Source organism: Gobio gobio (assembly GCF_949357685.1).
Source record: "Gobio gobio genome assembly, chromosome: 13".
NCBI lineage: Eukaryota > Metazoa > Chordata > Actinopteri > Cypriniformes > Gobionidae > Gobio > Gobio gobio.
Window position 1 is genome coordinate 1,836,297 of NC_137106.1, and position 15,000 is coordinate 1,851,296.

At 43.2% G+C, this 15,000-nt stretch overlaps 1 protein-coding gene across 1 annotated transcript in view; it reads right to left on the reverse strand.

The window, feature by feature from the left end:
• Positions 1–15,000, reverse strand: part of LOC307136190 (ryanodine receptor 3-like) — a 307,469-nt gene that overhangs the window by 119,189 nt on the left and 173,280 nt on the right. The window contains exons 47-50 of the mRNA XM_079832979.1: positions 14,650–14,731; positions 13,520–13,650; positions 5,663–5,974; positions 994–1,234 (exon numbers count right to left, since the gene is read on the reverse strand). Coding sequence (XP_079689105.1) covers positions 994–1,234; positions 5,663–5,974; positions 13,520–13,650; positions 14,650–14,731 — 766 coding nt within the window. The remainder of the gene's footprint in view (positions 1–993; positions 1,235–5,662; positions 5,975–13,519; positions 13,651–14,649; positions 14,732–15,000) is intronic.

The window sequence follows — 15,000 nt, forward strand, 5'->3', positions numbered from 1 at the left end:
CTGATTCATAACGCTCTGAACCGCTGAATCGACTCACTGATTCATAACGCTCTGAACCGCTGAATCGACTCACTGATTCATAACGCTCTGAACCGCTGAATCGCCTCACTGATTCATAACGCTCTGAACTGCTGAATTGACTCACTGATTCATAACGCTCTGAACCGCTGAATCGACTCACTGATTCATAACGCTCTGAACTGCTGAATTGACTCACTGATTCATAACGCTCTGAACCGCTGAATCGACTCACTGATTCATAACGCTTCAAACTGCTGATTCGACTCACTGATTCATAACGCTCTGAACTGCTGAATTGACTCACTGATTCATAACGCTCTGAACCGCTGAATCGACTCACTGATTCATAACGCTTCAAACTGCTGATTCGACTCACTGATTCATAACGCTCTGAACTGCTGAATTGACTCACTGATTCATAACGCTCTGAACCGCTGAATCGACTCACTGATTCATAACGCTTCGAAGCTTCATTAGGCCGTGTTTTGAAATCGTCATCACTATATAAGTCGTTATTTAGGGTTTTTTTGCGCACAAAAACTATTCTCCTCTTCATAAAGTTATTGTAGAGCCGCTGTAGTGAGATGGACTTTGTAACTTTAGTCTTTAGTGTCTTTTAAGGGTCTTGAGAGTGTAAAGTTGAGCCAATGGAGGCCTTTCAGAGCATCAGCTTTACACTAAAATATCTTCATTTGTGTCTGAAGATGAACGGAGGTCTGACGGGTGTCCAACCACATGAGGCTCAGTCATTAATGACACAATTTACATTTTTGGGTGAACTAACCCTTTAAACTCCGGATCAAAGCCTGAGTTGACAGAGAAAGCTGAGGATCAGCATCATGGGGCCAACTAAGCCTGAATAGATTGGTTTGGTTTGGTTTTGTCAACTCGAAACTAATCCTGTAACCCTGAGTTTGTTAAACTCCCATCATGGAACCGGCCCCTGGAGTCATGTGATCCGTCTGATGTCACCTGTTGTTGTCCACGTAGCGGATGAGCATGGGGTAGAAGGCGTACAGGTCCCGGCACAGAACCGCGAACTCATCCAGAATCAGAAGCTCCGCCTCCTGGGTGTCGCCCTTACTGTCGGCCTTCAGAAGCTCCTCCTCCGACACCACCTTCACCGTCTTCTTCTTCAGCTTCTCCAGCGTGGGCAGGAAGTGAGTCTTCAGCAGGTCGGCCCGCGCCTTACTGATGATGGGCTGAGCGTACACTGCCCCACACACACACACACACACACACACACACGTTATACAGTCCCTCCAGAAAAACGGCATTATGCGATCTCATGATTTAATGCATAAGTCCGCATATTTATGCAGGGGCCGCATTTTTTTAAATACGCCGCATAAATTGCCTATTTCCACGTGCAAAATATGCGGGCTAGCATGATTTCATAATCCCCGCATTTTCATTGCAAAAAAGTCATATATATTAGCAGAAAGTTGAAGAATGTTTGTTTACTTCACACAAGAGCCGCCATTTCCCTCTGTTGCCATGGGAACATCAAGAGTGCAAAAAAAAAAACTCTCTCACACACACACACACACAAACACAATTAGCTTTTGGAATGGCACACGTTAATTTGTGTGTGCGTGTGTTTTTGTGTGTGTGAGTTTTGCACTCTTGATGTTTTCGAGATCTTCACTGTTGAGTCTTTTTTCTGCATCGTGGCTGATTTGTAGATTGTATGCACAAAAAAACTCTGTATTTTCATATTTTTGCCAATTTCCCATTCATTTCCTATGGGGGTCATTTCTGACCCGAAGGTCCTGAGTGTGACTATTTTTTTTACAACCACTTAGACTTTTCAAATCCTGTCCCCAATTTCTTTGGGTGTTCATATGCCAAGTACCAATAAAGTCACCAAGTTTCAGACCATTCTGATGAAGCTACGATTTTTAACCTTTTTTTATAAAACGCAAGATCCACTATAGTGGTAAAAATGTGCTATTGCGTGATAAAAATGCTCAATGTGTCCACCGGATTGGCACTGATCTCATTTAAAAAATTGCTTTCACGAGGCCTAGGCTTGACTCTAAAATGAAATACAGCTTTAATAAAAAAAAAAAAAAAATTATATATAATATATATATATATATATATATATATATATATATATATATATATATATATATATATATATATATATATATATATATATATATATACATTTTTTATTATATTCAATGGGAAAAAATGGGTCATAATTATTGCATAAATATTAATTATAAATCATAAAATTATCTCAAAACACCAGAAAAGAAATGAAAAAATATTATTGAACAAAAATATATTTAATTGATTTTACTCAAATCTTTTATATCTTAATCCCCCCTGGGTCATTTTTGACCCGAAGGTCCTGAGTGTGATCCATAAATGAAGAACCCCAGAGAGTGAAGGTCTTCAATAAAACAAGATGAGAACTTAAATATTCCCAGCACTTTCTGTGATGTAATGCTTTTTTTCTCTTTTTCATCAAACTGCAGTTTTTGCAAGTTCCCGCAATTTTATCGCATAAAATTGCATAAATATCCCATCGCATTTTTTAAAGCTACACTGTGTAACTTTTTTAGTTTATTCTTAGCTAAAAACACTTAGTTCTTTCAAAAATATATGTGCTCATTAATGTATATTTACTTCTTTCAAGTAATAAAGTATTCTCATAAGTTTATAATATGCCATTGTAAACACATACGGGTGAGGGTTCGAATGCGGGTCGCCATGTTGCTCCTCCATCTTGAAAGTACATTAGCCAAAGAGGGACATACCCGTAAATTCAAGCTTCGCCTTTGGCGTTTTAACACTCGATGGCACCGTGTCCAATGTGGACGAGGTCCAACTGGAAGCCATGTTAATCTTGGACTAAATCGGCCACCGTAGGAGTTAAAACAAAATCGGAATTGAGAGGAACAGAAACTAATATTCACTGGATGGTCATATACCTTTTCACCACTAGATGGGGGAAAATATCACACAGTGTAGCTTTAAGAAAACGTGCCGCATAAAGTCAGAATTGTGTGTATAAAGTCAGAATTGTGTGTATAAAGTCAAAATTGTGTGATATAAAGTCAGAATTGTGCGATATAAAGTCAGAATTGTGTGTATAAAGTCAAAATTGTGTGATATAAAGTCAGAATTGTGTGATATAAAGTCAGAATTGTGTGTATAAAGTCAGAATTGTGTGTATAAAGTCAAAATTGTGTGATATAAAGTCAGAATTGTGCGATATAAAGTCAGAATTGTGTGTATAAAGTCAAAATTGTGTGATATAAAGTCAGAATTGTGTGATATAAAGTCAGAATTGTGTGTATAAAGTCAGAATTGTGTGTATAAAGTCAAAAAAAAAGAGAAAAAGTGGAAAAGAAGGGGGAAAAATAGCCTTTTTGACATTGACTTGTGTTTATAAATAGCCCCTTTCTTTTCTTTTTTTTGTTTCTTTTTTTTTCCCTCTTTTTTTTCTTGTTCTGTTGTTGTTTTCTGTTTAGTTATTAACTTTTGTATTTTGACTACATTTTGTATGTGTATACTCTCTTTCCCCTACGAGAGTTTTGTATTTTGCTAAAAGTCAGAATTGTGTGTCAGATTTGAATTGTGTGTATAAAGTCAGAATTGTGTGATATAAAGTCAGAATTGTGTGATATAAAGTCTGAATTGTGTGATATAAAGTCTGAATTGTGTGATATAAAGTCAGAATTGTGTGTATAAAGTCAGAATTGTGCGATATAAAGTCAGAATTGTGTGTATAAAGTCAGAATTGTGTGATATAAAGTCAGAATTGTGTGTATAAAGTCAGAATTATGTGTATAAAGTCAGAATTGTGTGTATAAAGTAAAAAAAAAGTCAGAATTGTGTGTATAAAGTCAGAATTGTGTGTATAAAGTCAGAATTGTGTGATATAAAGTCAGAATTGTGTGTATAAAGTCAGAATTATGTGTATAAAGTCAGAATTGTGTGTATAAAGTAAAAAAAAAGTCAGAATTGTGTGTATAAAGTCAGAATTGTGTGTATAAAGTCAGAATTGTGTGTATAAAGTCAGAATTGTGCGATATAAAGTCAGAATTGTGTGTATAAAGTCAGAATTGTGTGTATAAAGTCAGAATTATGTGTATAAAGTCAGAATTGTGTGATATAAAGTCAGAATTATGTGTATAAAGTCAGAATTGTGTGATATAAAGTCAGAATTGTGTGATATAAAGTCAGAATTGTGTGATATAAAGTCAGAATTGTGTGTATAAAGTCAGAATTGTGTGATATAAAGTCAGAATTGTGTGTATAAAGTCAGAATTGTGTGTATAAAGTCAGAATTATGTGTATAAAGTCAGAATTGTGTGTATAAAGTCAGAATTGTGTGTATAAAGTCAGAATTATGTGTATAAAGTCAGAATTGTGTGTATAAAGTCAGAATTATGTGTATAAAGTCAGAATTGTGTGTATAAAGTCAGAATTATGTGTATAAAGTCAGAATTGTGTGATATAAAGTCAGAATTGTGTGTATAAAGTCAGAATTATGTGTATAAAGTCAGAATTGTGCGATATAAAGTCAGAATTGTGTGTATAAAGTCAGAATTGTGTGTATAAAGTCAGAATTGTGTGATATAAAGTCAGAATTGTGCGATATAAAGTCAGAATTGTGTGTATAAAGTCAGAATTGTGTGATATAAAGTCAGAATTGTGCGATATAAAGTCAGAATTGTGTGTATAAAGTCAGAATTATGTGTATAAAGTCAGAATTGTGTGATATAAAGTCAGAATTGTGCGATATAAAGTCAGAATTGTGCGATATAAAGTCAGAATTGTGTGTATAAAGTCAGAATTGTGTGTATAAAGTCAGAATTGTGTGATATAAAGTCAGAATTGTGCGATATAAAGTCAGAATTGTGTGTATAAAGTCAGAATTGTGTGTATAGTCAGAATTGTGTGTATAAAGTCAGAATTGTGTGTATAAAGTCAGAATTATGTGTATAAAGTCAGAATTGTGTGTATAAAGTCAGAATTATGTGTATAAAGTCAGAATTGTGTGATATAAAGTCAGAATTGTGCGATATAAAGTCAGAATTGTGCGATATAAAGTCAGAATTGTGTGTATAAAGTCAGAATTGTGTGTATAAAGTCAGAATTGTGTGATATAAAGTCAGAATTGTGCGATATAAAGTCAGAATTGTGTGTATAAAGTCAGAATTGTGTGTATAAAGTCAGAATTATGTGTATAAAGTCAGAATTGTGTGTATAAAGTCAGAATTGTGTGTATAGTCAGAATTATGTGTATAAAGTCAGAATTGTGTATATAAAGTCAAAAAAAGAGAAAAAGTGGAAAAGAAGGGGAGAAAAATTGCCTTTTTGACAATGATTTGTGTTTATAAATAGCCCCTTCCTTTTCTTTTTTTTTTCTCTTTTTTTTGTTTTTGTTTTGTTCTGTTGTTGTTTTCTGTTTAGTTATTAACTTGTATTTTGACTACATTTTGTATGTGTATACTCTCTTTCCCCTACGAGAGTTTTGTATTTGGCTGTTTTTTGTCAAAGAAAAAAAAGAAAGAAAACGTGCCGCATAACCAAGGATTTTTACCCGCAACAATCACAAAAACGAGCCGCATTTCTCTGGAAGGACGTGTTCTAAAGCACAGGACGCAGTGCAGCTCACCCGCGATGCGCTTCATCCAGGAGGCCTCGTCGATGCCCAGGTTGCTGTTGAGGATCTTCAGGATGTTCCCCAGGACGAGGCTCAGGTGTTCGGAGGTGACCGTGGTGCTGCAGACGCCGGGCCGGTTCTCCGGGCCGCGCTCCCACCAGTAGGACAGGTAGTTGCAGAGCATGGGCAGCACCACCTCGATGACGTGGGGCATCTCGGTGTAGCGAGCGCCGGACTCCGACATGTCGTTAATGTCCTTCATCAGAGCGGCCAGACGAGGCATCTCAGGACACACGGCCTCCACGCTCTCCGGCATGCCTACGACTGACACACACACACACACACACACACACACACACACACACACACACACACACAAACTGAACTGAACGAGTTCAAATATGGCTCATCATCATCAGCATGTAGCCGGACTGACTGAGTGAGCCCTAGTTAGTGCACTAGGGATGAAACGGTATGGAAATTTCACATCACGATTATAGTGACCCAAATTATCACGGTTCCCTTTCGAGGGAACTCCCACTGCGTCGGAACAACGAATTTGGGGGACACTCCCTAAGCAACAGCGTGCCTGAAGTATGAATGAAACTATCCCAATCCTGATTGGTGTTGCGTCATGACGTAGCTGTGACGGCACACCCGGAAGATGCATAAGGACCCGATGCTTGAGCGGTCTGATTCTGAGGAATTAGACGTGCTCAGCATCGAGGCAGTCGAAGTTATAACGAGAGCTCGCCACTTCTTATATGCAAGATTCAATCTCAGGATTGCCGAGGCAGCGCGCAGGTCCGTATAGTACGATAAAACAGTATCGCCTGATGATTATGGCTGCATTTAAGTCTGAGGATTTAAATTAAATATGATCTGACTCTGAGGAGTTAGATATTCAGCCCATGTTTTACCGTATTGTGTGATACTGTTTGGCTTTTTTCTCAAGGGATGAAAGCCAATTGTATTGTGACGGCTTGAGCAACGTTGCTGAGGCAACGCTGGGTTTATAAGTCCGTATTAATACAATAAAACAGTGTCGTCTGATGATTATGGCTGCATTTAATTCTGAGGAATTAAATAAAATATGATCTTACTTTGAGGAGTTAGATATTCAGTCTATCATTCAGACCATGTTTCACCTTATTGTGGCTGCATTTAATTCTGAGGAATTAAATTAAAATATTATCTGACTTTGAGGAGTTAGATGTATTTTTTATTCAGCCTATCATTCAGACCAGGTTGCACGGGTTGGGTGATTATGATGGCATTTAATTCCGAGGAATTGAGTGTCATGTTATCTGACTTTGATAAGTTGGATACTTTAATTCTGTCACCCAAGCGTGTTTGACTTGTCTGGATATTCATCTAAGATGGGGCCCTCCTGAAGTTGATGTCGTTCTCGCCGCCTTGTGGCCTGCGGGACACATCAGTTTCAGGCAATTGCTAATCGCAGTGTCCGCCCTAGAATAAAAGGCGGCCCTGTCGAGCTGCTCCTTTAGATGAGGCCCCTGCTGGCCGGCCCCCTCTCCCGGGTAGGAGTAGCTTGATACCAGCTCGATACCAGAATTTTGGCTTCGGTACGGTACCACAATCTAATACCGAAGTACCGATATTAAATCCATACCATACAGGGTCTGAATTTTGGCGCGGGTATTGCGCATAATTTTACTCACTCGCGCAGGTTTGAGGTTTATAAAGCGGGAAATTAACGCAAATGTTTATTATTAAATTAAATCAACAAAGATTATCAAATCCGTAATTTGGAAACTTTCTTGTGCAAAGTAATTTCAGCAATACACCCTTCTCTAGCTCTCAAAATGAGCAAATTGCTTCTAGCTTCAAAAGACATCACACATGCACTATAAAAGCATCTGCGTGCTCCAATTCAAAACTTAAGCTTTCGTTTCGGGAGCTGACGGAAATCACTGCCCACGTCTATTTAAATCTTGCCAATTTGAACATGCGAGTGATTTTATAGCATTCCGTCATACATGGGGATGGGAGCTAAGAGAGAGTTTTCTTTGCGCTCATACCAACAACAAACACACAAGCCTAGCGTCGCGCATTCCAAATTAAGTTGTTTTTCCTTAGTCAAATACACACAAACTTATGTCAAAAATGTCCATCTTTAGTGAGCAGTCACATAAACACAGTTGGTTATGTCTTACGCGAATATAGTGCAATAGTATCTGTGCAAATATTATGAAATCTAAATGTCATTGGTTGAAATGAACGCTGGAGAATTCATTATATTTAACGATACAATCTTATGTATGTGCGTTGATCAGTGTTAAAAGAAAATAAATGTCTAAATTAGATCGTTTGATTTATGCGCTCGCCTGTCAATCTCTTAATGTCTTGTACAGCTCAGGATGGGCAAGTGGCAGATGCTTGGCAAGGTTTGATGGTTCTTCAGCAGTTTTATAAGCGAAGTAATTCCAAATTTCACGTCTAATCCTCTCTTTATTAACTCCTTTTGTGCGTGTTGAGTGAGATTCAACTCCTGCATTCATTTTTGTTCCTCTATGGCGCCACATGACATTTGCCGGTTTTGCGTCAGTTTGGGTAGCGCACTGCCACCTAGCGGCGAACTTCGGAACAGCAGTATATACCGAAATGAGCAAAATATTGATATCGTTCCGTTTGAAATAAAATACATACCGGTATTTTCCCAGTACCGGTATAACGCGCATCCCTAGGTAGGAGCGATCGAGGTCGCCTCCCCTGTGGAGTTTTCGGGAATCGATGCTGTGCTCGGTCTAGTACGCTTCGGGCCACATTGTTTCCCCGCGCACGCGCGCTGCACCAGCCACTTCTAGCAAGAATTGTGGCGGTCCAGCAAACGCGTACGCACACCGAAAATCTTCCTCGATTTCGCCCTGCTGGTTAGCCGCTTCAGGGGGTCGGGGAGGAGGCTCGGTTGACACCCGAGGCCGGCCTCGAGAGGCTGGTTCCCTTAGCAGATTATCTCGGCGCATGGTTATGCCTCCGAATATATCAGCTTGGGGCCTGCGACTGTAGAAAAGGGGATACAGACTGCAGTCCGGTTACCTTCCCCCAAAGATCAATGGGGTGGTCTGGACGGCAGTGGTCCCTGGGCAGGTTCGGGTAATGGAACAGGAATTGTTTACTCCCTGTTGGTAGGGAGGCCACAGAATGTGCTCCTCCGCCAGACTTCATAGTTCCTAAGAAGGATGGCGAGTTGCGTCCAACTTTAGATCTGAGGTACTTGAATCGTTCTCTGAGGAGATTAAGATTCAAGATGCTTAGCAATTCCGCCATTGTGATTCAGATCCAGTCTGTGGACTGGTCTGTCACGATAGGTCTGAAGAGGACGCATACTTCCCTGTATCAATCCTTCGGTGTCACAGGAAGTTCCTGAGGTTCGCTTTTGGGGGCAAAGCGTACCAATATCGGGTTCTTCCAGGCGGCCTAGCCCTTTCCCCTCGCAGTAGCAGCAGTTCGGCATTGAGGTGTCGTCCTTAGCTGCTCTCAGTGCTTGGGGTTGAGACTCTACACGCAGTAGCGGAGAACTGTGTACCTGGGAGTCGTATGGGATTCTCTACGTTGTGGGCACAATTGTCTCCCGCACGTATCGAGTCCATACGGGCGGTGGTCTCTAAAATGAAGCTAGGCCACAGCATCACTGTGAAGCAGTTTAAGGACTGCTGGGGCTCATTGCGGCTGTGTCAAACAGAATATCTCTTGGCCTGCTGCACGAGACCCTTACAGTGGTGGCTGGGAATCAGGGTTTTTTTCTCGAGGGGAAATCCATTCTGTATGATCGCGCACATGCCTTCGTTCCCTAGTCATATGGAAGAAACCTTGGTTTCTGTCCCAGGGGCCAGTGTTGGGAGCGTCCTGTTGCCGGAAATCCGTTTCAACAGGCGCCTCCCTCACTGGCTGGGGCGTGGTCATGGCGGCCGCTTTGCGAGAGGTCTGTGGGAGACCCGGCATTTCTCCTGGCACATGTACTGCCTGGAAATGCTGGTGGTCTACAAAGCTCTGAGGAGCTTTTTCCCGGACCTCCGCGGCCACCATGTCCTGATACGGAAGTAAACCAGGTGGCTTTCCTTGAGGGGAAATCCATTCTGTATGATCAGGGTAATGCGCAGTGGCCTTCGTTCCCTAGTCATATGGAAGAAACCTTGGTTTCTGTCCCAGGGGCCAGTGTTGGGAGCGTCCTGTTGCCGGAAATCCACTTCAACAGACACCTACCTCACTGGTTGGGGCGCGGTCATGGACGGCCACTTTGCGAGGGGCCCGTGGGAGGGCCGTCATTCCTCCTGGCACATAAACTGCCTGGAGATGATGGCGGTCTACAAAGCTCTCAGGAGCTTTTTCCCGGACCTCCGCGGTCACCATGTCCTGGTACGAACAGACAACACAGCTGTCGTATTGTACCTCAATCGGCAGGGGGGTCTGAGGTTGCGCACTCTTTGAGGACTGGCGCATCAGATCCTCCTGTGGTCCCAAGGGAAACTGTTGTCCATCAGGGCAATGTATGTCCCGGGGGTCCAAAATCAGGGAGCAGACATCCTGTCGAGGCAGGGCTGAGGCACGGGGAGTGGCGGCTCCACCCAGAGGTGGTGGAGCCTGTGTGCAAGAGGTTCGGCCCAGTGGAAGTGGATCTGTTTGCGTCTCGAGAGACGTCCCACTGCCCACTGTGGTTTTCTCTCACGCATCCAGCCCCGTGGGGGTTGGATGCCATGGTTCAGACGTGGCCGAGGCTGCGTCTGTATGCATATCCCCCGATCACTCTGCTCCCGGGAGTCTTGGAGCGGGTCAGCCGAGAAGGGATCAGCCTACTCTTAGTAGCACCCTGCTGGCCGACCCGGGTATGGTTCTCAGACTTTGTAGCACTGCTAGACGGTCTCCCGTGGCAGGTCCCTCTGAGGAGGGATCTGCTGTCTGAGGCACGGGGCACAATATTCACCCCTGCCCAGAGTTTTGGACCTCTGGGTTTGGCCCCTGAGGGGGCCCGGTACCTAGAGGCTGGACTGTCAGCAGTTGTTATCGAGACCTTGCTCAGCTCCAGGGCTCCTTCCACCAGGAGGTTGTACAGCCCGAAGTGGAACGTGTTTCCACTTAGTGTAGAGAGCGTGAGGTGGACCCAGTTAACTGCCCAGTGGCTTCAGTGCTGGAGTTCCTCTAAAATCGCTTTTCTGCAGGTCTTACCCTGTCCACACTCAGGGTGTACGTGGCTGCCATTGGGCTTTCCACGCTCCTGTGAGTGATGGGCCTTTGGGTAGGCACCATCTGGTTGTACGGTTCCTCCGTGGGGTCGGAGGATGAGGCCTGCGGCTCGTTCCAGAGTCCCAACCTGGGATCTGGCAGTGGTACTTGAAGGCTTGGCTGAGGCCCCCTTCGAGCCACTAGAGTCGGCTGACCCAAAGAACCTGACCCTAAGTTGGAGGAGAGTGGGGGACCTTCAGGCCTTGGCACTTACGCCGACTTGCCTGGAGTTTGCCCCTGGCGGAGTAAAGGCCATCTTACACCCTAGGGCGGGCTACGTGCCCAAGGTACCATCTAGTGTGGTCAGGCCTTTGGTTCTTCAGGCATTTCATCCTCCGCTTCACGTGACGGCGGAAGAAGGGAGACTTCACCTGCTCTGCCCGGTCAGAGCTCTTATAATATATTAAGTGAAGTCTGCACAGGAGATCTGCTTCATCGCGATAGCTTTCCTATAGCTCAAACAGTAGAGCATAGAGACAGAGCGACACGCGTCATAATCTGAAGGCCACGCCCACCGGGGGGGAAAACAATCAAACCGTCTCCATTGACTTTGCATTGCGTGAAGCGGCCTTTTTATCATTTCGGACTTATAACAAAAAACTGAACAATGTATAAAAGCTGATATGTGACAAGGTGTGCAACAAACAAGCTAAACAAAACCCAGAAGCAAAAACCCAGACGTTTTTATAAGCTGTTGACCCAAAAAACAAGCGTTCAAGTACAAAAAAGTGTATTCAGGCCATTGAGACAGAGCGCGCGGGTCATATTACACTGAGAATTACGACGACTAGAGGAGAACGCGATCAGCGACAGTAAATATAATATATAAAACGGACATTTGGATATTTGACTTAACAGTGACAAAATGTTTACTGCACACAGACATATTGAGGGATAATGAGTGTCAGGATTCCCAAAATTTACCCATTCTGAAGCGTCACTTCGTATTGCCTGTAACCACTTTTATCTTCTTAAACGCTCGTTTTTTTGGGTCGACAGCTTATAAAAACTTATTTCTGTGTTTTTTAGCTTGTTTGCTGTACACCTTGTCACATATCAGCTTTTAGACATTGTTCTGTTTTTTGTTATAAGTCCGAAATGACAATGAGGCGCTTCACGCAATGCAAAGTCAATGGAGAGCGTTGGATTGTTTTCCCCCCCGGTGTGGGCGTGGCCTAAATACGCTCTGTCTCTATGGCGCTAGCAACGCCAAGGTCATGGGTTTGATTCCCAGGGAAAGCAAGAATTGACAAAATGTAAAATGTGTACCCCAAATTCGTCGTTCCGACGCAGTGCTCTTTCCCTTTCTCAGAGAACAAGGGTTATATACATAACCCAAGCCGATTTCCTTCCTTATAATGGCCGTCGTCAATAGCAAAGCATAAATAATAATAACTTGGTGTAAATATAATCTCTAATAATATCTCTGTAAATATATTCTCATCAGTGTTCTATCAGACGCATTTAAATCTAGCATATTTTGTGTACAAGCCCAAACAGTATCCTAGTGAAATAATGCACATCCATATTTTCATATGATTTGACAGTTTATTTTATTAAATATCAAAAATCCAAAAGGTGTGCATCATACCTGACACCTAGATGAACATTTTACAGCTGGTTTTATGACTGTCATTTTCTTCAAATGCTATTGAAGTTAGAAACGTGTATACAAATCTTGTATGTAACTTTAGAGACGGTCCCTAAATTCGTGAATCTCGAACGTAAAGCCAGCATTTTGCCAGTCATATCAGAGGCGCTGCGGTTCTGCTGCGGTTCTGCTGCGGTTCTGCTGTGGTTCTGCTGCGGTTCTGCTGTGGTTCTGCTGTGGTTCTGCTGCGGTTCTGCTGCGGTTCTGCTGTGGTTCTGCTGTGGTTCTGCTGCGGTTCTGCTGCGGTTCTGCTGTGGTTCTGCTGCGGTTCTGCTGCGGTTCTGCTGTGTTTGTTTGAAACTATTCTCGCTACTGAAATAGAACAAAAACAGTCAACCACTGTATGATGGATGAATCTCCTGCGTACATCGCACGTTTTGAGCGCAGATTTCAGTGAGAGAGGCTCTGAAGAAAACTCCGGCTCATCTGAAAGCCTCATAATATTAGAAACACGTGTAAGTGGTTATAATGCGCAACGCGATTATAACAGATGGCTTTTGAGAAGACTATAATAAGTTCAACCGCCAAAGTGGCTCGTGTGAGTGTTAGTAATACCAGACGTAGTTTTGGTGAGGTCAAAGTCCACTTGCCTTGCGTTCAAAGTTTTGAAGTGTTTCCCCTATTACAGTGACTTTCTTCTGGCATGTTCTGCAGACAAGGTGACCATCTTCCATTCAGTTTCCCTCAGGACTTTTGTCTAAAATATGACCACACCTCAGATTTGGTCCTTTTAGAAGGCTGAACAATCCCCCGAGTGCTGTCACTGCCATTTCTTCTCATTCAAAAAACAGACTGATGCTGACTGGACAAGATTTACTGCGAGTTTTCAAAATCATGATAATCACGAGTGGTTTTAATGATAATTAATTTTAAACGATATTACTAACAGTCAGTACATTTTATCGTGGTTTATCATGAAACCGGTAATCGTTTCATCCCTAGTGCACAAGTGTGTGTGTGTGTGTGTGACTCACGGGCACGATCGCGAGATGTCTTGGTGTTGAACACGGAGCAGGGATTGTGTTTGTTGAGCTGCGGCTCCAGGAACGCCACGGGCATCGCCCCAGCTAGAGTCGCCAAACACTCACCCAGCGCCGGGAGCTGCCTACAACACACACACACACACACACACACACACACACACACACACACACACACACACACACACACACACACACACACACACACACACACACACACACACACACACACACACACACACACACGCAACACACACCACACACACACACACGTAACACACATGCATCACACATCCAGCACACGTGCACACACACACGCAACACACAACACACACACACACAAAACGCATGCACACATACAAACAATACACGGACAATACACACACCACACACAATACATACACAACACACACACGCAAACATACAAAACAAGCATGCAAAACACATAACACGCGTAACGCACACAATACACACATAGACACATGCATCAAAGACGCAGCACACATGCAACACACACAACACGCGTGCACACAACACACACGCATACACACAATGCACACACCACACATGTACAATACATATGAAAAACACATAACACATGTAGCACACACGTAACACACACACACACAAACGCACAACACACACACACACACACACACACACACACACACACACACACACACACACACACACACACACACACACACACACACACACACATGGACACACAAAACACACAGCATAAGAGCATGTCACACACACACACACGCATGCACACACACACACACGGACACATAAAACACACAGCATAAGAGCATGTCACACACACGCACGCATGCACACACACACGGACACATGCACACGCAGCACACATGCAACACACACAAAACGCAACGCACATGCAACACACACACACACGAACACACAATGCACATGCAACACACACACACACACACACACACACACAAACACACACACAGACACACATGCACACACACACACACACACACACACACACACACACAGAGACACACACACACACACACACACACACACACACACACACAGCATAAGAGCATGTCACACACATCATCTTCAGGTACAGAAGCTCTGGATCCGCTCACCGCTCCACGTAGATGTTTTTTCCAGTCCCCAGTGCGTATAAACTGGTGAGGATTCGATAACACGACACTTGCACGTCATCCACTGAGAACACACACACACACACACAGAGTTCAGAGCGCTTCATCACAGGGCCTTATAAAGTCAGCAGAAATTACATTTGCAAAAATTTCTATGTCCGTAACATCACTGAAAGATGAAGATGTTTGGGCGTTGAGCGTATGTGTGTGTGTGCGTGCGTGTGTGAGCGTGCATGTGTATGTGTGTGCGTGTGTGTCTGTGTGTGTGTGCGTGACCGTGTGTGTGTGTGCGTGCATGAGCACGAGTGTATGAGAGTGTGCGCGCGTGTTTGT